The 25461-nt window shown below is 39.0% G+C and overlaps 1 protein-coding gene across 3 annotated transcripts in view; it reads right to left on the reverse strand.

The window, feature by feature from the left end:
- LOC130851229 (aldo-keto reductase family 1 member C3-like) overlaps positions 1 to 22990 on the reverse strand; it is a 31095-nt gene extending 8105 nt beyond the window's left edge. The window contains exons 1-7 of one of the 3 annotated variants that reach the window (XM_057731225.1): positions 22969 to 22990; positions 17916 to 17952; positions 14267 to 14409; positions 7055 to 7222; positions 5098 to 5214; positions 4307 to 4384; positions 3204 to 3326 (exon numbers count right to left, since the gene is read on the reverse strand). In XM_057731225.1, coding sequence (XP_057587208.1) covers positions 3204 to 3326; positions 4307 to 4384; positions 5098 to 5214; positions 7055 to 7222; positions 14267 to 14353 — 573 coding nt within the window. In that variant the 5' untranslated portion in view covers positions 14354 to 14409; positions 17916 to 17952; positions 22969 to 22990. Of the gene's footprint in view, positions 1 to 3203; positions 3327 to 4306; positions 4385 to 5097; positions 5215 to 7054; positions 7223 to 14266; positions 14410 to 17915; positions 17953 to 21847; positions 22049 to 22968 lie in introns of those variants that run through there. The other 2 variants (XM_057731224.1, XM_057731226.1) reach the window with 2 other exon arrangements.
- Between the last annotated feature and the right edge of the window lie 2471 nt (positions 22991 to 25461).

Consider the following 25461-nt stretch of genomic DNA (forward strand, 5'->3'; position numbering starts at 1 on the left):
TGGTCCTACTCTAGTTGCAGCAAGGAGGGGCTACTCTTGCTTATGGTGCGGGGGCTTCTCATTGCGGTGGCTTCTCTTGCTGCAGAGCATGGGCTCTAGGTGCACAGGCTTCCATAGTTGTGGCACTCAGGCTCAGTAGTTGTGGCACACGGGCTTAGTTGCTCCGCGGCATGTGGGATCTTCCCAGACCAGAGCTTGAACCTGTGTCCCCTGCATTGGCAGGCTGATTCTTTTTTTTTTTTTTTTTAAGAACTTTTATTGAGATACAGTTAACAGGCAGAAAACAGCATATATTTAGAGTGTACAATTTGGTATCCCAATCTCCCAATTCATTCCCCCCCAACCCTACCCGCTTTCCCCACTTGGTGTCCACGTGTCCGTTCTCTACATCTGTGTCTCTCTTTCTGCCCTGCATTTCCTCCTTCACAGTTGTTAGCATTTGCCTCATGCACTGAGGCGCTCCTATACTAGGTGCATATATATTTATAATTGTTATCTCCTCTTCTTGGAAGGATCCCTTGATCTTTATGTAATGTCCTTTCTTGTCTCTTGTAACATTTTTCACTTTAAAGTCTATCTGATCTGATATGAGTATTGCTACTCCAGCTTTCCTTTGATTTTCATTTGCATGGAATATCTTTTTCCAGCCCCTCACTTTCAGTCCATATGTGTGTCTAGGTCTGAAGTGGGTCTCCTGTAGATAGCATATACATGGGTCTTGTTTTTGCATCCCTTAAGCCAGTCTGTGTCTTCTGGTTGGTGCACCTAGTCCATCCACATTCAAGGTAATTATCGATATGTATGTTCCTATTACCATTTTCTCAATTGTTTTCTTTTGTTTCTGTAGGTCCTTCTCTTCTCTTATGTTTCCAGCCTAGAGAAGTTCCCTTAGCATTTGTTGTAGGGCTGGTTTGGTGGTGCTGAATTCTCTTAGCTGTTGCTTGTCTGTAAAGTTTTTGATGTCTCCATCGAATCTGAATGAGATGCTTGCTTGGTAGAGTATTCTTGGTTGTAGCTTCTTCCCTTTCATCACTTGAAGTATATCATGCCACTCCCTTCTGGCTTGCAGAGTTTCTGCTGAGAAATCAGCTGTTACCCTGATGGGAGTTCCCTTGTATGTTATTTGTCGTTTTTCCGCTGTTGCTTTTAATAACATTTCTCTGTCTTTAATTTTTGTCAATTTGACTACTATATGTCTTGGCTGTGTTTCTCCTTGGGTTTATCCTGCCTGGGACTCTCTGTGCTTCCTGGACTTGGGTAGCTATTTCCTTTCCCATGTTAGGGAATTTTTCAACTAGAATCTCTTCCAATATTTTCTCAGGTCCTTTCTCTCTCTCTTCTCCTTCTGGGACCACTATAATGCGAACATTGGTGCATTTAACCTTGTCCCAGAGGTCTCTTAGACTGTCTTCAGTTCTTTTCATTCTTTTTTCTTTATTCTTTTCTGCATCAGTGATGATCACCATTCTGTCTTCTGGGTCACTTATTCGCCCTTCTGCCTCAGTTAATCTGCTATTGGTTCCTTCTAGTGTATTTTTCATTTCAGTTATTGTGTTGCATATCTCTGTTTGTTTGCTCTTTAATTCTTCTAGGTCTTTGGTAAACTTTTTGATCTTTGCATCCAGTCTTTTTTCAAAGTCCTGGATAATCTTCACTATCATTATTCTGAATTTTTTTTTCTGGAAGGGTGCCTATCTCCTCTTCATTTAGTTGTTTTTCTGGGGCTTTATCCTGTCCCTTCATCTGGTGCAAAGTCCTCTGCTTTTTCATTTTCTCTATCTTTCTGTGGCTGTGGTTTTCAGTTCTGCTAGATGAAATAGTGCTGATACTGCTTGATGCTGCTCAGGCTGATTCTTAACCACTGCTCCACCCTTAATTCTTCACCACTCCTCCAGGCAAAACTAATTTTCTCAGTAGTTCAAATTACTGAGTGTAAGACAGCCTCAAGGACATCTTGTACAACACAGGGAACAGAGCCAATATTTCGTAATAACTGGAAATGGAAAGTAACATTTAACACTGGTATAAAAATTTTTTTAAAATTTAAAACACAAAAAGGTTTCATTAAAAAATGCTAGATTTTTAAACATGAGATTTCAGTTTACTAGTTTAATAAAACCAAAAATTCTATGTCATAAAATCTTATGTTGGTGTAGTTCCTTGCAATATAATGTGGTTTGATCTCTTTTACTGAGGTATTATTGACATATAACATTATATTAGTTTTAGCTGTATAAAATAATGATTCAATATTTGTATTCATTATGAAATGACCACCACAGTAATTCTAGCTAACACCTGTCACAAAATTATTAAAATGTAATAACAATTTTAAGAAACGAATTTTCTTTTCTTTCTCAAATTGGTGATCTCTGAAGGAGAGGTAAATCTCCCAAAGGACATAAAACAAAAATGTTTAGAACTCCTGTTTGTATTTTCCATCTACAAGTAAGAAAACAGTAAGCCTTACTAATATCTGATACACGGTTTGACTCTAACCCTCTCTAGGTCTAGCGTGAGACATCTGAAAGGAGATGGGCTAACGTGGGAACGTGTGCCCTCTGCTGGGCACAGGCATGCCAGCCATCTTTACACTCATGATTTCTGTCATTAGTCTCCGAGGTAAGGAAGCGTATGTGTTGCTCATTAAAGTCTATCTTAACAAGTAGACTTCTAAAATGTTTTTAACTTAAAATTTTGTATGGTGGTAAAATATACATAATGTACTTTTAACATCTTACCCATTTTTAAGTGTACATTTGCATGGCTTGGGAGTGACTTTGTACCATCAAAGAGTCTCAATAGTTATCTCACAACACAGAACTCAAAAGATGAATCACCCATTTTCTTTGACACACTAGTGTTTCAACTTCACTGACCTCTTTTGAGAAAAGTCAATTGTTTGCTAGTTCTGAATGTTTAGGACCAGCCACTGTAACACCTACTAGATTATACTTCAACCTGAATCCCAAGTATTTCTTATAAAGTGACATGGGAACAAAAACAAAAGAAATAAAAATAAAGCGACATAGCCTTTAGAACTATCTTCAGTAACTTAAGATACATTCTGTTCTCCTGAAGCAGCTAATGTCCAAAGGTACAGCACAGGGTAGGGGACTGCCACTGGAGACTTTGCTGCAATGAGGGAACGTAAGCTGAGGAGGAGGGAGAAGAGGCTGGGGGAATTGATTGGTGGGGCTCACCTGGTTGCAGACGGGCTTGTACTTGAGCCCCGGCTTGTTCAGAATCATCTCCAGCTGCCTGCGGTTAAAGTTGGACACCCCGATGGACTTGGCCAGTCCCACATCCTTGCACTTCTCCAGGGCCTGGGGAGGAAGGGGTGGTGAGGGGTAACTGGCTAGAGAAGCATAACAAATGGTAGCATGCTGAGTGGGGGCTGGGGATGAGAGACAACATGAGATGCAGTTGTCAGTAAATAAGACAGCAATCGGCCAGTGGGAGGAGAATGAGAAGTGAGATAGTCTTTGAAATGGTTAAGAAGATGGAATAAGAAAAGAATGCAAACAGCTAAGGCAGGGCTAAGAGAGCCAGTGCGATCTTTAGCTGAGAACCTAAAGAAATTTGATAGGATAATAGCAGAATAAGCGCCAGGAGAACGGAGGTGGAGTCAGGTGCAGCCTGCAAAACAGGTAGCGGCCATGCCCATCTCCCAGTCCCCCAGCTCCCTGTGTTCTCTTTGACCTCACTTCCCGTTACCGTCCACCAGACTCACTCTGTTCCAGCCACACATGCCCCCTTACCATTTTCTGAACATGGTGGACTCTCTCCTACCTGAACACCTTTGCCTTGGTGTTCTTCATGCCTGTATCACTTTTCCTCCAGATATCTACTTAATCCACTCATCAATTACATTACCCACTTAATCAATCTCCTCATTCCTGAAAATCCTTCATCAAATGCCACCTTCTCAAGGAGGCCTGCCCTGTCCGTTCTGGTTTTCATTGCCTATCTGTGCCACAAACCCACCCTGGCAGACTCTGGTCCCTTACTCTTTCCTACACCACTGCATCCCTCCCTCCCAGCAGCACCTACTATGCTATGGGGTCAGAGACCTCGGTTTTGTTCATAGATATAGCCTGAGTACTTAGAAGTACTCAGTAGTCATAAGCGCTCAATAACTGCTTATTGAATTACTAAATAGATGAGCTGTGAAACTGAGGTGGAGGGATACTCAGGGACTTGCCCAAGTCTACACAGCAGACAGAATTGGACTACATCCACCTTTCCTTGTCCTTCCTCTCTCCCCCAAGGTGCAGAGACATGGCCTCTTTGGAGCTGCACTCACCTCCCAGGTGGCACAGAGATCCACTGTGTCAAAAATGATATTTCCGTGTGTGTCCGTTGGCATAAAGTCCTCCCCAGGCTGGAACATAGGAAAGAAGAAGATGTTGTAACAAGCTATGTCTGGCCTCAGCCAAGCAGTTTGGAGGCTTCAGACCTTGAGGTTAATGGGACAATCTACCCTTATTCTTGAAAGGAATGGTAAGATTAGGCTAAAGGGAAAGGTAGTGCATTGAGAAAGTACACTTCCTAGAAATGTTTTTAACCTCTACAGGTTTAATAAATATTGCCTGTGGCAAGGACAACTTGAGATACCCAAGACCCCATCCTAGTGAGAGCCCAGGGTGGCACCAGGCTGAATGGGTTTCTTGGCCCCAGATCCTTTGGGATAAGGCTCTCCCACCCCTGCTCTCCACCTGGAGGTGGTCATATGAGACAGGAACTTGTCAACATCTCAAGGGCTGTCTCATTCTCATTAAATTTTCTGTGCCTTTCTGTCTCCACATTGGGGCATTCCCCAGACACCAGTGGGCGTGAGGTTGAAATTCAAGAGCACAGGGACTTGAAAATGTAGATAGTTGTCCACAAGATCGAGGCAAAGATTCTGAAAACAGTAAACCCATCAGTCTGGGACTGGAATAGTGAACTGGGATGGGGATAGTTGCAGAAAAAAAGGGGAAAAAAAAGAGAATGTTAAAATATTAGATACAAATCTTCTCATTTTCACAAACTGTATCCTTTTTTTATTTAGCTACGAATGACATTGATAACCAAAGTGAAATCACTTTCACTAACCTTCAGGGCTATTGGGAAATGAATAAGACAAAGGTCCACGTAGCTCAGCTGAACTTTCCTCAGCGAGTTTTCCAGCCCAGTTTGGACCAATTCCGGACGGAAAAAGGTACTCCACAACTGCAGTGATGGAAAGAAAAGCAGGTGGGATTATTTAAGAATATTTAGGAGAGATGAATACAATGGCAAACAAACCACAACTAAAACCCCTCTTGTGGTCATTGGGAAGTGACACGTCATCCTGTGAGGCTCAAGATTCTTTATCACCATAGCTTATTTTCACACTGAATTAAGACAACATGGTAGAAAATTAAAATATGGTCTTCCACAAATGTTCTTAAAACTGAAAATATAAAAAAGAATTATTTGGTTTGTTTGTGCAAAATATATCCCTGGGTTCTCCCTCAAACATCATAAATCATAATATTTGGAGCCTGGACTGGGAAACGGCATTTTATTTTTTATTTTTTTAAGACTTTCTGATGTGGACCATATTTAAAGTCTTTATTGACATTGGTACAATATTGCTTCTGTTTTATGTTGTGTCTTTTTGGCCCCAAGGCATGTGGAATCATAGCTCCATAACCAAGGATGGAACCCACCCCCGCACTGGAAGGCAAAGTCTTAACCACTGGACCTTTGGAGACGTCCCTGGGAAACTGCATTTTAAGCAAGAACATCAAGTGATTGTGATTCAGGAAATTCTCTCTTGGCTGCATTCAATGGGTAGGTTTGCCAAGAAAGCTAGGCGCATTAGGAATTTGGGGTGGGGGGTAGGCGGAGGGTATTTTAATCACTTCATTTTAAGAAGGAATAATCTAAGGAAAATCCACCAAAATTACTAAAGGTAAGGAAACAAAAGGATCCTATGAAAAGGAGATTAAAGATGAGAGTTAAGAGGGTTCATGCTCTAGCAATACCTCATCTAAACACAGTCATGTGAAGAGATTCACATCCTGGAGCTAGAAGGAAAAAAATACCCATTTGTAGACCATTATAGGGTTCACTACCATGGACAGCAACTCTCTCCTCTTGGGCTACTTTACCTCAAATTTTAATGCTTTTTTTCTAGCAGCAGTTAGTCCAATGAACATGATGGGAAAAATTCCTCTTGGGTTCTCTTTCCAATCCAACTTAAATATTGATTTCTTTTATTTGTTTTAGATGTGACATCAGTGGATATATATTATATTAGTAAAAATGGCTTGAGAGTTTAAAAAATACACTAGAAATACTTTTATAAACATAAATGTTATCCTCATATCAGTTCCGTGGTATTATTTTTCCTACCTCATAGGAAAGAGAAATAAATGTCTATTGACAACACAATAGATTGAGATGTAAAGACTAAGGCTTAAAGAGGTTAAAAGACTTTTTTTTTTTTTTTTTTGGTTAAGAAATTTCACAAAGTCAAATATATAGATTATTAAAGAGCTAAAATTTGGTTGTAGTTTCCAAAAGCCTACACTTTCTGACTAAATTGCTTTACCTCACACTACAGCTAAGAACGATTAAGTCACTTCATCAAAAATTGAGTACAACAGCGTTGGAAAAGCCAAATCCATCCCTGAGTTCTAAAACATATGATAATAATAACAGCTAGTATTTTTGAGCATTTAAAATCCACTAAATATTTTTAAAGCTTTACATGTGTTTTTTTGAAGTAATACTCCTAAAAATTCTGTAAGGCAAATATTATGATCTTCATTTTACAGCCTGGGAAACTAAGGCACAGAATTTAAATAGTTTGTGCAAGGTAAGTAAGTGGCAGGACCTGGATTCAAATATAGGAAGTCTGACCACAGAACCCACATTCCCATCCAGCTGTTCCGAACCTGCCTTCTCACAGTTCAAGGTCTTGAGTGAATGAGAATTAAACCAGTTTGAGGAGAAATTTGCCAAGAAACGACCCAACCAAGAGTAAAGTTCCCACAGATACATATGCAACCATACACAGCACCTTCGTGGTGTAGAATAAGTCACCCCTCTTCATGGTGCCATCTGCAATCTTCATCTGGATGGCCCTCCCAATTTCCTCTTCATTTTGGTAAACATATGCTGAGTCAATATGACGGTAGCCTACATCGATCGCTCTCTTGACGGCCTCTTCTACCTCACTCTTGGCAACCTAGAAGAGTGTAAACAGATAAAGACCTACTTGATGCAGGGACAGGTGACCAATTTCATAAGCAGAGCTAGTCAATAGAACCCATTGTTCTTATAAGAGTTAAGAGCTAGTGGTGACAAAGCTAATGTTGACACAATCGGTGGTAAAAAATTTTTTTAAGAACTTTTATTGAGATACAGTTAACATACAATAAACTGCATATATTTAGAGTGTACTATTTGGTATCCCCATCTCCCAATTCATTCCCCCCCCCAACCCTCCTCGCTTTCCCCACTTGGTGTCCATATGTTTGTTCTCTACATCTGTGTCTCTATTTCTGCCTTGCAAACCCGTTGATTTGTACCATTTTTCTATAGTCTGCATATATGTGTTAATATACGATATTTGTTTTTCTATTTCTCACTTCACTCTGTATGACAGTCTCTAGGTCCATCGATGTCTCTACAAATGTCCCAGTTTCATTGCTTTTTACAGCTGAGTAATATTCCATTGTATATATGTACCACATCTTCTTTATCCATTCATCTGTTGATGGACATTTAGGTTGTTTCCATGACCTGGGTATTGTAAATAGTGCTTCAATGAACATTGGCGTGCATGTATCTTTTTGAATTATGGTGTTCTCTGGGTATATGCCCAGCAGTGGGATTGCTGGGTCATATGGTAACTCTATTTTTAGTTTTGCAAGGAAGCTCCATACTGTTTTCCATAGTGGCTGTATCAATTTACATTCCCACCAACAGTGCAAGAGTGTTCCCTTTTCTCCATACTCTCTCCAGCATTTACTGTTTGTTGATTTTCTGATGATGCCCATTCTAACCGGTGTGAGGTGATACCTCATTGTAGTTTTGATTTGCATTTCTCTAATCATTAGTGATGTTAAGGAGCTTTTCATGTGCCTGTTGGCCATCCATATGTCGTCTTTGGAGAAATGCCTATTTAGGTCTTCTGCCCATTTTTTGATTTTTTTTTTTTTTGATATTGAGCTGGATGAACGGTTTATATATTTTGGAGATTAATCCTTTGTCTGTTGATTCTTTTGCAAATATTTTCTCCCTTTCTGAGGGTTGTCTTTTCGTCTTGCTTATAGTTTCCTTTGCTGTGCAGAAGTTTTGAAGTTTCATTAGGTCCCACTTATTTTTGTTTTTATTTCCATTACTCTAGAGAGTGGATCAAAAAAGATCTTGCTGTTATTTACATCAAACAGTGTTCTTCCTATGTTTTCCGCTAGGAGTTTTATAATGTCTGGCCTTACATTTAGGTCTTTAATCCATTTGGAGTTTATTTTTGTGTATAGTGTTAAGGATTGTTCTAATTTCTTTCTTTTACATGTAGCTGTCCAGTTTTCCCAGCACCACATATTGAAGAGGCTGCCTTTTCTCTATTGTATATCCTTGCCTCTTTTGTCGTAGATTAGTTGACCATAATTTATCTCTGGGCTTTCTATCCTGTTCCGTTGGTCTATATTTCTGTGATTGTGCCAGTACCATACTGTCTCGATCACTGTAGCCTTGTAGTATAGCCGGAAGTCAGGAAGCCTAATTCCACCAACTCCATCTTTCCTTCTCAAGATTGCTTTGGCTATTCAGGGTCTTTTGCATTTCCATACAAATCGTAAAATTTCTTGTTCTAGTTCTGTGAAAAATGCCATTGGTAATTTGATAGGGATTGCATTGAATCTGTAAATTGCTTTCAGTAATATAGTCATTTTCACAATGTTGATTCTTCCAATCCAAGAACATGGTATGTCCCTCCATCTGTTTGTGTCATCTTTGATTTCTTTCATGAGTGTCTTATAGTTTTCTGAGTACAGGTCTTTTACCTCCTTGGTTAGGTTTATTCCTAGGTCTTTTATTCTTTTTGTTGCAATGGTGAATGGGATGGTTTCCTTAATTTCTCTTTCTGATCTTTCATTGTTAGTGTATAGAAATGCAAGAGATTTCTGTGTGTTAATTTTGTATCCTGCAACTTTACCGAATTCATTGATTAGCTCAAGTAGTTTTCTGGTGGCATCTTTAGGATCTTCTATGTATAGTATCATGTCATCTGCAAACAGTGACAGTTTTACTTCTTTTCCAATTTGGATTCCTTTTATTTCTTTTTCTTCTCTGGTTGCTGTGGCAAGGACTTCCAAAACTATGTTGAAAGTAGTGGTGAGAGTGGACATCCTTGTCTTGTTCCTGATCTTCGAGAGAATGCTTCCAGTTTTTCACCATTGAGAATGATGTTTGCTATGGGTTTGTCATATATGGCCTTTATTATGCTGAGGTAGGTTCCCTCTATGCCCACCTTCTGGAGAGTTTTTATCCTAAATGGGTGTTGAATTTTGTCAAAAGCTTTTTCTGCATCTATTGAGATGATCATGTGGTTTTTATCCTTCAATTTGTTAATATGGTGTATCACTTGATTGATTTGCATATATTGAAGAATCCTTGCATTCCAGGAATAAGCCCCACTTGATCATAGTGTATGCTCCTTTTAATGTGTTGTTGGATTCTGCTGGCTAGTATTTTGTTGAGGATTTTTGCATCTAAATTCATCAGTGATATTGGTCTGTAATTTTCTATTGTGTAGTATCTTCATCTGGTTTTGGTATCAGGGTGATGATGGCCTCATAGAATGAGTTTGGGAGTGTTCCTTCCTCTGAAATGTTTTGGAAGCCCTTGAGAAGGATGGATGTTAGCTCTTCTCTAAATGTTTGATAAAATTCACCTGTGAATCCATCTGGTCCTGGACTTTTGTTTGTTGGGAGAATTTTAATCACAGTTTCAATTTCATTACTTGTGATTGGTCTGTTCATATTTTCTATTGATTCTATTCCTGATTCAGTCTTAGAAGGTTATACCTTTCTAAGAATCTGTCCATTTCCCCCAGGTTGTCCATTTTATTGGCATATAGTTGTTTGTAGTAGTCTCTTATGGTGCTTTTTATTTCTGCAGTGTTTGTTGTAGCTTCTCCTGTTTCATTTCTAATTTTATTGATTTGAGTCCTCTCCCTCTTTTTCTTGATGAGTCTTGCTAGAGATTTATCAATTTTATTTATCTTCTCAAAAAGCCAGCTTTTAGTTTTATTGATTTTTGCTATTGTTTTCTTTGTTTCTATTTCATTTACTTCTACTCTGATCTTTATGATTTCTCTCTGTCTACTAAATTTGGGTTTTGTTTGCTCTTCTTTCTCTAGTTTTTTTAGGTGTAAGGTTAGATCATTTATTTGGGATTTTTCTTGTTTCTTGAGGTAGGATTGTATTGCTATAAACTTCCCTCTTAGAACTGCCTTTGCTGCATCCCATAAGTTTTTGATCATTGTGTTTTCATTGTCATTTGTCTCTAGGTATTTCTTGATTTCCTCTTTGATTTCTTCAGTGATCTCTTGGTTATTCAGTAGTGTATTTTTTAGCCTCCATGTGTTTGTGTTTTTTACAGTTTTTTTTTCCTGTAATTGATTTCTAGTCTCATAGTGTTGTGGTCAGAAAAGATGCTTGATACAATTTCAATTTTCTTGAATTTACCAATACTTGATTTATGACCCAAAATGTGATCTGTCCTGGAGAATGTTCCATGTGCACTTGAGAAGAATGTGTAATCTGCTGTTTTTGGACGTAATGTCCTATAGATATCTATTAAATCAAACTGATTTGTTGTGTCATTTAAAGCTTGTGTTTCCTTATTAATTTTCTATGTGGATGATCTGTCCATTGGTGTAAGTGGGGTGTGAAAGTCCCCCACTATGATTGTGTTACTGTCAATTTCCTCTTTCATAGTTGTTAGCATTTGCCTTATGTATTGAGGTGCTCCTATATTGGGTGCATATATATTTATAATTGTTATCTCTTCTTCTTGGATTAGTCCCTTGATCTTTATGTAGTGTCCTTTCTTGTCTCTTGTAACATTTTTTATTTTAAAGTCGATTTTATCTGACATGAGTATTGCTACTCCAGCTTTCTTTTGATTTCCATTTGCATGGAATATCTTTTTCCATCCCCTCACTTTCCGTCTGTTCGTATCCCTAGATGTGAAGTGGGTCTCTTGTAGACAGCATATATATGGGTCTTGTTTCTGTATCCATTCAGCCAGTCTGTGTCTTCTGGTTGGTGCATTTAATCCATTTGCATTCAAGGTAATTATCGATATGTATGTTCCTATTACCTTTTTCTTAATTGTTTTGCTTTTGTTTTTGTAGGTCCTTTTCTTCTCTTATGTTTCCTGCTTAGAGAAGTTCCTTTAGCATTTGTTGTAGGGCTGGTTTGGTGGTGCTGAATTCTCTTAGCTGTTGCTTGTCTGTAAAGCTTTTGATTTCTCCATCAAATCTGAATGAGGGCCTTGCTGGGTAGAGTATTCTTGGTTGTAGCTTCTTCCCTTTCATCACTTTAAATATATTGTGCCACTCCCTTCTGGCTTGCAGAGTTTCTGCTGAGAAATCAGCTGTTAATCTTATGGGAGTTCCCTTGTATGTTATTTGTCATTTTCCCCTTGTTGCTTTTAATAACTTTTCTCTGTCTTTAATTTTTGTCAATTTGACTACTATATGTCTTGGTGTGTTTCTCCTTGGATTTATCCTGCCTGGGACTCTCTGCGCTTCCTGGACTTGGGTAGCTATTTCCTTTCCCATGTTAGGGAAGTTTTCAATTATAATCTCTTCCAATATTTTCTTGAATCCTTTTTCTCTCTCTTCTCCTTCTGGGACCCCTATAATGCAAATTGCCGAGACCAGCTAGGCGACTTGGGGCGAATGACGGGTGCCGCAAGCTTAAAGAAACACAGACACAGATTTAAGAGAAAGATGGGGCCAGGGGACTCAAGACCTCTAGGATCAAGAGCCCCACTGCTTCATCCCACGTTGTTTTTAATTGAACTCTCAGCATTCCAGAAGCAAGATAGCATAAGGTTCTCACACTCCCAATTTCATCCCACAACCAAGGTTTTTCTTTGAAATAACCTAACAAAGTCCTCATATGATTGGGGACAGTGGTCTTTTGCAAGAACAGCAGAAGGAGGGCAGCTGCTATTGGCCAGGTCTCTGTTTGCCTCCTGGGTCCCGATCTGAGCAGGGCGTGGGAAGCAACACAGCCATGGGGGCAGGAGACCTCTCTCAGAAGGAGTAAGGGTTTGTGCCCCACCCCTGTTGGCCCCTCTGTGACTGTATGTGTCTTAGGTTGTTCCTCCCCTGAGGAATCTTACCCATCTCTGGCTAACCAGCCATCCTCTGGGGCCAAACAGGGTGATATGAGGTATGCAAGTGAGGAAGGGGTTGCGCCCCCAGAGAGGGTCAATTTTCTGTTTGCTTGGTAGCCTATGTCCCCATGGCCTCCATGCCCAGCACCCTTAGTTCCTCCACTGCTCAAGCAGGACATCCTGCACCCAGTTGCTCAGCCCACATACTTTAATTACTTTTAGTAACATTTTCAAGGTTTCAGAAAGACTTCTGAATGTTTTCCCACAGCAAATGTTGGTGTGTTTAACATTGTCCCAGAGGTCTCTTAGGCTGTCTTCAGTTCTTTTCATTCTTTTTTCTTTATTCTTTTCTGCATCAGTGATAATCAGCATTCTGTCTTCCAGGTAACTTATTCGCCTTTCTGCCTCAGTTAATCTGCTATTGGTTCCTTCTAGTGTATTTTTCATTTCAATTATTATGTTGCATATCTCTGTTTGTTTGTTCTTTAATTCTTCTAGGTCTTTGGTAAACTTTTCTTGCAACTTTTCGATCTTTGCATCCAGTCTTTTTTCAAGGTCCTGGATCATCTTCACCATCATTATTCTGAATTCCTTTTTCTGGAAGGGTGCCTATCTCCTCTTCATTTAGTTGTTTTTCTGGGGTTTTATCTTGTCCCTTCATCTGGTACAAAGTCCTCTGCTTTTTTTCATTTTCTCTATCTTTCTGTTACCCCCTCTACATCACTTGGTAATTAAAATGTCTCAAGTATATTTTTTTAAATTTGTTTAACTTCTAATGAGTAAATTAGTCCCACAGAAATGACTAACTGTCCACAGATGAAAGAGCCAAGTCAAAGGAAAAGCAACACTCCCTGCCAGTGTCCTTGCTGCAGACCTTGACATCACATACCACATGGCTCTCCTGCTGGGGAATCACGCATGAAGTTCAGTCTTCCAAACTGAGAGAGAGTTTCCAAGCACCATGTGGCTCTCCCCACAGCACAGTATTCACAGACTGACCTCTAAGAGACTATTTTCACCTCAGACCACCAAAACTCCCTCTAAGATGAATCTTAGCTCTCTTTCTCTGGGTCCTTTTGCCCCTGAGATTTCCCTGGATGCTCTACAATTGGTGGTGGACAGGGACAACTTGGACATTAGAAATCACAGAGAAACTTCATCAAAAGCAAATTTGTTCCAAGGTCTCTGATACGTGGTCATCACGGCAGCTGGGTTTCATTGATTCTAACCTACTGTGAAATGGTTACAACTGGACAGCAGGTGAGAATAAAGGAAAGAAATGGACCTGCCCCTGAACTGCTGACAGATGACACACTTCTGTATCCCTAGATATAGTGCCACTTTGAGAGTGATCCTTGGACAAGTGGCACCAGAATCACTTGGTAGCTCATTAGAAATGTAGTGGGGCTTTTTTGTTTTTGTTTTTATTTTTTTCTATCTTTACTGGAGGATAATAGCTTTACACTGTTGTGCCAGTTTTTGCTGTACAACAAAGCAAATCAGTTGTATTTATTCATATATCCCCATATCCTCCATCCCTCCCGAGCATCCCTCCCACCCTCCCTGTCCCACCCCTCTAGATTGCTGATGACCTAGAAATGTGGTTTTTGAGCCTTATCCCAGATCGACTGAATCAGAACCTTTGTGGGCAGAGCCCCTAAGTCTGCATTTTAAGCAAGATCCTCAAAGTATTTTTCTGCCTATTAAAATTTGAAAAGCACTGACTTAATGCACAAAATAACCTAACCTGGGGAGAAACATACTACAAATTAAGAAAGTGTGGTCCATTTGAATTTCCCAAACTCACACAGTGACTGGTTCTGATCAGGACCCACGTGTGCTACTCCTCCATCTCCAGTACCATTCTGATTACCTGAGGAGGAGCAGAAGTGCCCAATCCCAGCACAGGCATGAAGTGTCCATCATTCATCTTTAAAGAAAAAAGTCTCGTTTGACTCATCTTCTCTCAGTCTTCTGGCTAAACAAACACTGATTTTTGTCTTTATTAAGAGAAATCTGAAGAAAATAGTACAATGGTTATTTTTTAAACAGCTTTAATGAGATAAAATTCACATATCATAAAATTAGGGAACTCTGCTCAATATTATGTAACAACCTAAATGGAGAAAGACTTCGTATGAATTTTTGAATTTTTTTTTTCTATTTGTGTAAAAAAAAATGTCATTGAGATTTTTGAAAGGGATCACATTGAATCTGTAGATTACTTTGGGTAGTATGAACATTTTAACAACAAGGATTCTTCTAATCCATGAATATGAGATACCTCTTCATTTATTTGTCTTCAATTTCTTTCATCATTTTGTAATTTTCAGCATACAAAATTTTCACCTGCTTATTTAAATTTATTCCTAAGTATTTTATTCTTTTTGATGCTATTTTTAAATGGGATTGTTTTTCTATTTCTTTTTCAGATAGTTTGTTGTTAGTGTAAGAAAACACAACTGATTTTTATATGTTGATTTTGTATCAACTTCACTGAATTCATTTATTAGTTCTATCAGTATTTTTGTTGAGTCTTTAGAATTTTCTACATATGAAATCATGTTGTCTGCAAACAAAAATAGTTTTACTTCTTCATTTCTTACTTGGATGCCTTTTCTTTTTCTTGCCTAACTGCTCTGGCTAAGACTTCCATTATTATGTTGAACAGAATTGCCAAGACTGGGCATCCTTGACATGTTCCAGATTCAGATGTTGTCTATCTCTCCCTTCAATTCTTCCAATGTTTGCTTTATATATTTAGGTGTTCTGATACTAGATGCATATTTTTTAAAATTATTATGTTAAAGAGAAAAACCACAGGCCCAAAATGGCATCACTTGTGCTAAAGCCCATGATACCAAACCTAGCTTTAACACATATTCTAACTACAGTTTCAGCCTTCACCAGAAATGTAATCTTAATTAATCAGTTTGAAATTGTCTAGTCAGCACCATTGAGGGAATCTGCCAGGCAGGCCCTCTCCATTCCCTGGAAGAATATAAAACAATCTGCATGATGTAACTGAATTCTAGATGGATCAGGTAGGGAGAAAAAGATAAATATTTCACTTATGTTCACAAGGATATAGTCTACTAAATTTCTGTAGTCATAGATAGCTCAAGAGAAATGTTTCTTTAAATTTGGGAAAAAAGCCACACATTAAAGAATGAGCAATGTTTTATACAATCACAAAAATTATAATTATCCATATCAGTTCATGCAGTTGATTCTTACTGATCTTGGTGTTTAGTTAGCAGCTGTATAAAGCCTTCAGTTTGTTTGTTTGTTTGTTTTTCATTAGAGTTCTGTAACTTCTTACTCATTTCAGTTATATTAACTGAAAGTTATCAGAAACCTGTATTCTAGACCACTTGACAGTCCTTTCCATGAATTTCTCTGTCTCTGGTGACAAGAATGCCTTTTACCCTCCGGGTACAAAGAGGGTACCTTTCACTTGGGAGACTCATTTCCTGATTTCAGGGGGTCAAAGGATGGTCAGAATGTCCCTCTTGCACTGGCTATTTCTTAAGTAACTTTACTTAAAAATAATCAATATGCCAAAGTGGCGTATTTAGGGACAGCATATTGTCTCGTTCACCACAATGAACTTCCCAGCCAGTGCCAGCCTTGATGTATTTAGATTCCTAAAATGCCACCTTTTCAACCTGCTCGCTGCTGACCTCTGTTTAGACCTCCTTGTCCTTTGGCTTTGACCTCTGACATTGGCCCCACTGCCTACAACTGCTCCTGTCTCAGTCTTGCTGAGTTTGTTTATTTATGTATTTATTTTTGGCCGTGCTGCATGGCATGTGGGATCCTAGTTCCGTGACCAGAGATCTAACCCGCGTCCCCTGTAGTGGAAGCCTGGAGTCTTAACCACCGGACTGCCAGGGAAGTCCCCCATCTTGCTGAGTTTGGAAATTCTTCAGAGACCTTTAAGCTTTCACAAAGCCAGCTCAGCTACTGGGTACTGTCCCTTCGTTCCACAGGTCACACCAGGGAATGTACAATTAGGAAATAGCCTAATTTTGTGGCCTTTGCTACAGACCTCCTTGAGTCAGCCTCTCTGCAATTCTCCCCTTATTACTTATTCTCAGCATTCTTTAAACCTGAGTTCCTATTTGACTGCTTATTCCTCCATTTTATTTTAACTTCCTTTAAACAACTTCCTTAATACAGTAATAAGTACTGTTGACATAGTACAAAATATTGGTGGTTGACAGTCGCTCACACTGTAAGAAACATATTGAGTTAGAAAAATTACATGAACACACCCCTTTGAAATAATGTTTCCAGCTCTGTTTCTCCTAAAAGAGGTAAATAATATCCAGTAGCACATGTGCAATACTAATGACCAGGGTCTATTTCCTTCTGAAAGAAATCTGTCTTCTTGGAGAGTGGCTATTTTTATCTTGCATCAGGAAAATTTAGAACAGGGCTGAATACTGTGGTGTTGCCAAAAATCGAGGCTGGTTATGTTGGCCGCCAGCAACAACTAGTAACAAAGGCACTTGCTAAGGGAATTCTGCTGGAAATTATGACAATTTGAAAATGAAAGCAATGTTAATATTGTCCTTTGCAAAAAGTTGAGTCGATGGAAAGCCATGAATTCATAATTATACTGAAAAGAAAATTAAGATGAAGTTTAGGAAAAGGCAATTGAAATATAAAAGAAGAATGAACAAAAAATAAGTATAATTTAACACTAATTTTAATAAGTTAGGGGAGGGGAGTATAGATGAGTAATTTCTCTTCTTCTATATTAATGTCAGGCTATAAAGGAGAGTTGTGTACTTTGTTTTGTAAGCAGGAAACTGAGAACAAGCTGAGCAGTTCTAAAATTGTGCTGAGTACCAGAATCATCTATCATTATTCACACAACTGGGAAGTTAAACACTTTAATGGCCAGTCACATTCTCCAAGTCCAAGAAGAGTTCAACAGTGCGGAAGAGAGGTAATTAAATATAATGTGTTTAACCCTAAGAATGTGAGGAAATATTTGCAAATGAATCAACCTACAAAGGATTAATCTCCAAAATATATAAACAGTTCATGCAGCCCAATATCAAAAAAACAAGCAACCCAATCCAAAAATGGGCAGAAGATGTAAATTGGCATTTTTCCAAAGAAGACATACAGATAGCCAAGAGGCACTCAATATAATCACTTAAAAGACCAAGAGGTGACATATACACACTGTATATAAAATAGATAACTAATAAGGACCTACTATATAGCACAGGGAGCTCTACTCAATACTCTGTTATAACCTATATGGGAAAAGAATCTAAAAAAGAGTGAATGTATGTATATGTATAACAGATTCACTTAGCTGTACACCTGAAACTAACACAACATTGTAAATCAACTATACTTTGATAAAAATTAAAAACAAAACAAAACAAAAAAAAGACCAAGAGGATATACTAAAATTCACTGTGGAATGGTCCCACACCAAGAAAGGGAGAATCCCTGACCTCAGAGAAATATTTCCTCTGGGTAAAGATTTTGGTACTTACCTCCAAGTGAATTTCTAGTATATATCCAAACTTGAACCTGAAAAAACAGACATAGACACTGAGACAGTTGCCCAAAGGACACCGGGAAGGTATTTATGTGCTCATCTGCCCTTGATTCTTGTTTGCAGAACTTACAATTTGATGTCAATTGACAGTACACTGTTTTGAACCTCTCTTCTATGCCACAATTAAAGGCATACCCCAAGTCATGTATTAGAATCAAAGAGGAAATAGTCAAGCACAGTTTTATTTTTTTGTTTGTTTGTTTTTTATAAATTTAATTATTTATTTATTTTATTGGCTGTGTTTGGTCTTTTTTGTTGTGCGCGGGCTTTCTTTTTAGTTGCGGTGAGTGGGGGCTACTCTTCGTTGTGCTGCGTGGGCTCCTCATTGCCATGGCTTCTCTTGTTGTGAGGATGGGCTCTAGGTGTGTGGGCTTCAGTAGTGCAGCACATGGGCTCAATAGTTGTGGCTCAAGGGCTCTAAAGCGCAGGTTCAATAGTTGTGGTGCATGGGCTTAGTTTCTCCGCAGCATGTGGGATCTTCCTGGAGCAGGGATCGAACCCGTGTCCCCTGCATTGGCAGGCGGATTCTCAACCACTGCGCCATCTAGGAAGCCCAAGCACAGTTTTAAATATTAGAGAAAGGGAACAAAATCATCTCTGATGTTCCACATGGCAAACGCCAACCTTTCTTGAAACATGAAAATAACCATGAATTTGTCTTTTGGGAACAGCTCTAGTCTGATCTGGAAATGCAGAATGTACCTAGACAATATACCCCGTTGGAGACTATTGACGGTCCTAACATGGATACTATTAAGCTGTCATTTTTAGAGCTAGAACTACAGATACCATGATATGAATCAGTTGCATGAACAATGAGAAAAATGTTACTTCATTGGTTAACCTCCCCCCACCCCCCACCACTAAGTGGAGCAAGTCCTCTGAAAAGCCTTCACACTTTCTTTTCTCTTTCTTCCCTCTGCATTTATGACAATGCGTTGTGGTAGGTGGGGGTACAGGGCTCTTGGATTCACCAAGACTCTGGGAAAATAAGTAGGGGAATCAGTGATTCAGCCCATATTAATTTTCAAAAAGACCTTCTCCAAGGCACATTATATTAAAACTGTCAAAAGTCAACAACAAAGATAATGGCAGCCAGGGAACAAAGGATGGTTACCTGCAAAGGAACCTCCACTAGGCTATCAGCAGGTTTCTCAACAGAAATTTAATAAGCTTGGGAGAGAGAAGAATTGTGGAATGACATTTTCAAAATACTGAAAGATAAAAACTGTCAACCAAGAATACTCTACCCAACAAAGTTATCATTCAGTTATGAAGGCAAAATAAAGATTTTCCCAGACAAACAAAAGTTGAGGACGTTCATCAACTTTTCCTGCTTTACAGGAAATGTAAAAACGAGCTCTGCTACCAGAAACAAAAAGGCAAAACTTTGAGTAAGGTCATAAATAGACTTAATCAGAAAGTTCAAACTCTATATCAGAATAGGATTAAAAAAAACACTTTATTATAGCATAAAGGTTAAAAGGAAAAAAAGCAGAAAAAATAACCATAGCTACTTCAATTTGGTACCAAGTTCACAAGATAGAAAGGGATAATTTGAGGCAAGAAAACCATAAAAGGGAAGAAGAAAAGAACAGAACTTGTATAGGCAAATGAAAATAAGATGCTATCAACAGAAAAAGGACTATTTTATCTATGAGATGTTGTGTGCAAACCTCATGGTAACCACAAAACATAAACCCAGAGCAGAGACATGAAACATTAAAAAAAAAAAAAAACAAAAAGAAACTGAGAGAAACACCATAGAAAACCACCAAACCAAAATGACAGACAGAAACACAAGGAAAAAGAAATAATGCAGTTATAGAGCAAGCAGAAAACAGAAGATAACATGGCATTACCAAGCCCTCATCTACCAATAATCACCCTAAATGTAAATGGATTGAATTCACCAATCAAAAGACACAGAGTGACTGGCTGGATTAAAAACCAAGACCCAACTATATGCTTCCTCCAAGACACTCACCTCAGCTCTAAAAACAAAGACAGGCTAAAAGCAGAGGGATGAAAGATGTAAATAGCAGCCCAAAGAAAGCAGGTGTAGCCATACCTATATCAGAGAAAACAGACCTCAAGCTAAAAAAGGTAACAAGAGACAAAGATGGACATTATATAATGATAAAGGGAACAGTTCATCATGAAGACATAACAGTGATTAATATACATGCACCTGACACAGGAGACCCAAAACATATAAAGTAATTATCAACAGACCTGAAGGGAGGACTTGACAGCTGCACAGTAATAGCCAACACCTCACTTATGTCAATGAATAGATCATCCAGGCATAAAGTCAACAAGGAAACAGAGGCCTTAAAGTAAACATAAGACCAGATGGATTTCCTAAATTTGTACAGACCATTCCATCCAAATGCAGCAGAATACACATTCTTCTCAAGCACACATGGGACTTTCTCAATGACAGACCACATACTGGGACTAAGAAATGTCAATGACTGAAAAACGCATATTGACATATATCCACCATTGCTGTACACATGGTACAGAATGGTTCCACCACCCTAAAACTGCTACCTGCTCTGCTGCAGACCCTTCCCTTCCTCTCTTCCTCCAAACCCCTAGGTGACATTGATCTTTTTACTGTCTCTGTGTTTTGCATTTTCCAGAATGTCATACAGTTGGAATCATATTGTATACAGCCTTTTAAGGCATGCTCTTTTCATGTAGCAATATGCATTTAAGTTTCCTTCATGTCTTTTCATGTCTTGATATCTTATTTCTTATCACTGAACAATATTCTAATGATGGATAAAATTACATATCAAGGACTTCCCTGGTAGCACAGTGGTTAAGAATCCGCCTGCCAATGCAGGGGACATGGGTTCAATCCCTGGTCCGTGAAGATCTCACATGCTGAGGAGCAACTGAGCCTGTGTGCCACAACTACTGAGCCCATGTGCCACAACTACTGAAGCCTGCATGGCTACCGAAATAAGAGAAGCCACTGCAATGAGAAGCCCGCGCACCACAATGAAGGGTAGCCCCTGTTCACCGTAACTAGAGAAAAGCCTGCATGCACGCAGCAACAAAGACCCAATGCAGCCAATAAATTAATTAATTAATTAATTAAAAAAATTATGTATCCATACCCAATGAACGTCTACATATAACTTGGCAATTATTAAAAGCTAGTATAACCATCCATTTGCAAGGTTTTGTGTGGACATAAGTTTTCAACATTTTTGGGTAAATATCCAAAAGCACAGAGGCTGGATCACATATTAAGAGTATCTTTAGTTTTGTAAGAAACCCCAAATTGTCATCCAAAGCAGCAGCACGTTTTGCATTCCCAGCAGCAATGAATGAAAGGTCCTATTGCTCCACATCCTCGTCAGCATTTGGTGTTGTCACTATTTCGAATTTGGCCATTGTAGTAGGTGTGTAGGAGAATCTTGTTTTTTTTTTTTTTTTTTATTTCCAGTTCCAAATGACAAAGGACACTGAACATATTTTCATATGCATATTTACCACCTGAATATCTTCTTTGGTAAAGTGCCTCTAAATATCTCTTTCTGTATTTCCAGAGAAGGAAAGTGAGACTCAAAGTTTAAGGACCAGTCCCTCATCATACAGCTATATATTCTAAAGACAAGATGGACAACAAACTTTCTGACTTTCAGTTTAGAGACTCGTCCACTAGCCCCTCTTATGTCCAGGCACTGAAATTTTGTTTCAATCAAAATGCAGTAACAAGAACCAAGAACTTAGACCTTGCCCTCTAAGATTGTGGCTTATTCCTGCAAATGATATTATATTTTCTATTCAAGATAAATTTCCAAGCAGTAACAACAGTACCAGGCAAAACACAGGTGGATTATTTCTTACCTGGCACTCAGCAGGCTACCCCACAGATGCACACCAATCCTCTCCTATCATTTTTCTAGCACCTCATCTTCAGGACCCTTTACATCAATTATTTCTCTGACTCATGTCTTCTTGGAAGGAGGAAAGAGTTCTTGAATTGATGAAATATACAGAGAAACCCTCCCATTACAATCAATCTCTAAGCAAAGCAGCTGACAGCGTTCCTGACAGCTAAGTTTCACCTCTTCTGCCAAGCTGGGAAAGAGAGAGAAACTGGAGGGGAGCCCAGAATAATCAGTGGTGACCACAGCTTTAGGGCATGATGCAGAGTGAGTACTGAATGCTTCCTCCCCTTTCATAGGGAATGGTTCTAGCCTGGTGAGCAGAACCAAACGCGCCTCCCTGAGTCACACAGGAACTCAATGACCTGACAATCCACTCGGTTTCCACTCATATTAAATCTATTTTCTTTTGACTCCTCAACCCCAAATTACTATTGTCACCTCCTCAGGCGCACAGGTGCCAAATTCCATACAGGAATGAAGTTCCCGGCACTGGGCTTTGGATCCATTCCCTGTGACTGCACTGACTAAGCAGACTGGTTTTTTCTCTTCTGCCTTCACAGGTTATGAATAGTAGGAAGGTAACATCCCAATTGCCCTGACCAGCTGTTAGGAAATATGTTGTAGGAGAAGCAAAGTTAAAGCCATACCTGTGGAATAAGAAGACAATTGAAGCCAGCTCACTTGGTTGTACGTCTATATATTATATTAACAATTAAGTAAATTATTATAAAATAATAAAGAAATCATTAACTTCTTGCAAAATTTTAACTCATATTTTTAATGAGTAAATTTTGAATTCTGGATACACTTACAGTATTGTAAATTATTATAAGAGATTGTTGAACAATTACTGACCGTACCTTAGACTAGAAACCACCACATATCAAACCTCTTTCTTGTTTTTCCAATGGTGAAGCCCTTTCAAACATCGTTTGAAACACTTAGCTATCTTACACCACAAACACACACACACACGCCCCCCCCGCACTTAAAGGAATGATTAACAAGCTTTTTTCAAAATGTTAACCCTTAGTAAAGAAATAAAACTTCAAATTGAAAGAAAATTTGCTTTTTTACCTTTTCCATCAGAAAAAAATTATTTTGTTTCTTCTTCTTTGCTTTATAATGAGAATATCCAGTCCTGATAAGGGTGCAATCCTGAAAAGGGTAACCAAAAATACATTCTGGCGAGGGCTTAGTGGAGGTTAGTTATTAATAGTCTTTGCAGTGTACAGACAGGCTGTTTAGGGGGTTACATCTTTCACCCCGTACATAAATTTTAAAGAACTATCACAATGTGGCACCCCACAAATGATAAATATTTTATATAATTTATTACCTTGCTCAACCTTATCCATAAAAGAAAAACCTGTAAACTAGTTAAATTGTAACACATTTGGGATGACTTAGGGAAATTATGATGCATGGATACAATGGGATGCTGTGAAGCCAAAAAGAATTTAACACGCACAGTGATGTCAGCAAAGTGGTGAGCTGGGAAGTGCTGAATTCTCCCTTAGAAACGTGAGAAGACAACCAACAACTAACTGAAAAACCTCATCGGTGCTCTGGAAAACAGTCAGAGATCTACAGCAACAAAGTGAACACGCAATTGGGAAAAATCCAGAACAGCGTGGAAGGACATTTCCTGGTGTATTTACTCACCCTCACCCATCCCCCGACCGGGGCAGGCAGTCCTGATCTGTAAAGAGCAGCAGCTCAGCTCCCCGTGGCCTTCCTCAAGCCACAGTGATCACAGAAAACCTTATTTGCAATGTTCCAACCTATGAGGGGGCTGCCTGAAGACTGGTGTCTGCTTCACCTAACCCCAAGCTTAAACCGAAGGGCAGCTGGAATGGCTCATTACAAAAGCAGGGGGACTGTATATGCCCAGATGCCAGGGACAAGGCACTAAGAGGGGAGACATAGAATAGACCATGTAAAACCCTGAGTAGACCTGGGGTGAGGATTTGGGGGATAGGAAGGCATTCAGGTATTCAGGGGAATGAAAAAGCCACACACAGGCCAGGCAAGATGCAGACTCAGAAATGAACTGAGGAGCCCTTCGCTTTGTCATATAGTCTGAACCCAGCTTTGTTCTTTATTCTAAATATTGCTATGACTATTTCAGATCTTTTGTGGTTCCATACACATTTTAGGATTATTTGCTTTATTTCTGCGAAAAATATGTCATGGTTATCATGATGGGATTGGATTAAACCTGGTGATTTATTTCAGTAGCATGGACATTTTAACAATATTGATTTTTCCAATCCATGAACACAGGATATCTTTCAATTTCTTTGTAACACTACATTTTTCATCAATCTCTTAGTTTTCAGAATACAGGTCTTTCGCCTCTTTGGTTTAAATTTATTCCTAGGTATTTGTTGATGCAATTGTAGATGGGATAGTCTTCTTGCTTTCTCTTTCAAACAGTTCCTTATTGGTATATAGAAATGTAACAGATTTCAGTGTATTAATTTTTTATCCTGCAACGTTACTGAATTTATTTATTTGTTCTAACAGTTTTTTGGTGGAGTTTTTAGGGTTTTTATATACAGTATCATGTCATCTGCAAATAGTAACCATTGTACTTCTTTCCTTCCTATTTGGATACTTTTCATTTCTTTTTATTGCCTGATTGCTGTGGCTAGGACTTCCAATACTATGGTTTTTTTTTAATTAATTTTATTTATTTATTTATTATTTTTTGGGGGTACACCAAGTTCAATCATCTGTTTTTATACACATATCCCCGTATTTGCTCCCTCCCTCGACTCTCCCCCCCCACCCTCCCTCGAGTACCCCCCCCACCCTCCCCGTCCCAGTCCTCTAAGGCATCTTCCATCCTCGAGTTGAACTCCCTTTGTTGTACAACAACTTCCCACTGGCTATCTATTTTACAGTTGGTAGTATATATACGTCTGTGCTACTCTCTCGCTTCGTCTCAGCTTCCCCTTCACCCCCCGCCCCCTCCCACAGCTCGAGTTCTCCAGTCCATTCTCTGCATCTGTGTCCTTGTTCTTGTCACTGAGTTCATCAGTACCATTTTTAGACTCCGTATATGTGAGTTAGCATACAATATTTGTCCTTCTCTTTCTGACTTACTTCACTCTGTATGACAGACTCTAGGTCTATCCACCTCATTACATATGGCTCCATCTCATCTCTTTTTATAGCTGAGTAATATTCCATTGTATATATATGCCACATCTTCTGTATCCATTCATTTGTTGATGGGCATTTAGGTTGCTTCCATGTCCTGGCTATTGTAAATAGTGCTGCAATAAACATTATGGTACATGTTTCTTTTGGGATTATGGTTTTCTCTGGGTATATGCCCAGCAGTGGGATTACTGGATCATATGGTAGTTCTATTTGTAGTTTTTTTTTTTTAATTTTTATTTTTTTGGGGGTACACCAGGTTCAATCAACTGTTTTTATACACATATCCCCGTATTCCCTCCCTTCCTTGACGCCCCCCCCCCTCGAGTCCCACCCACCCTCCCTGCCCCAGTCCTCTAAGGCATCTTCCATCCTCAAGTTGGACTCCCTTTGTTATACAAC

This window comes from Hippopotamus amphibius, chromosome 4, assembly GCF_030028045.1.
Source record: "Hippopotamus amphibius kiboko isolate mHipAmp2 chromosome 4, mHipAmp2.hap2, whole genome shotgun sequence".
In the NCBI taxonomy this organism is placed as follows: Eukaryota; Metazoa; Chordata; class Mammalia; order Artiodactyla; family Hippopotamidae; genus Hippopotamus; species Hippopotamus amphibius.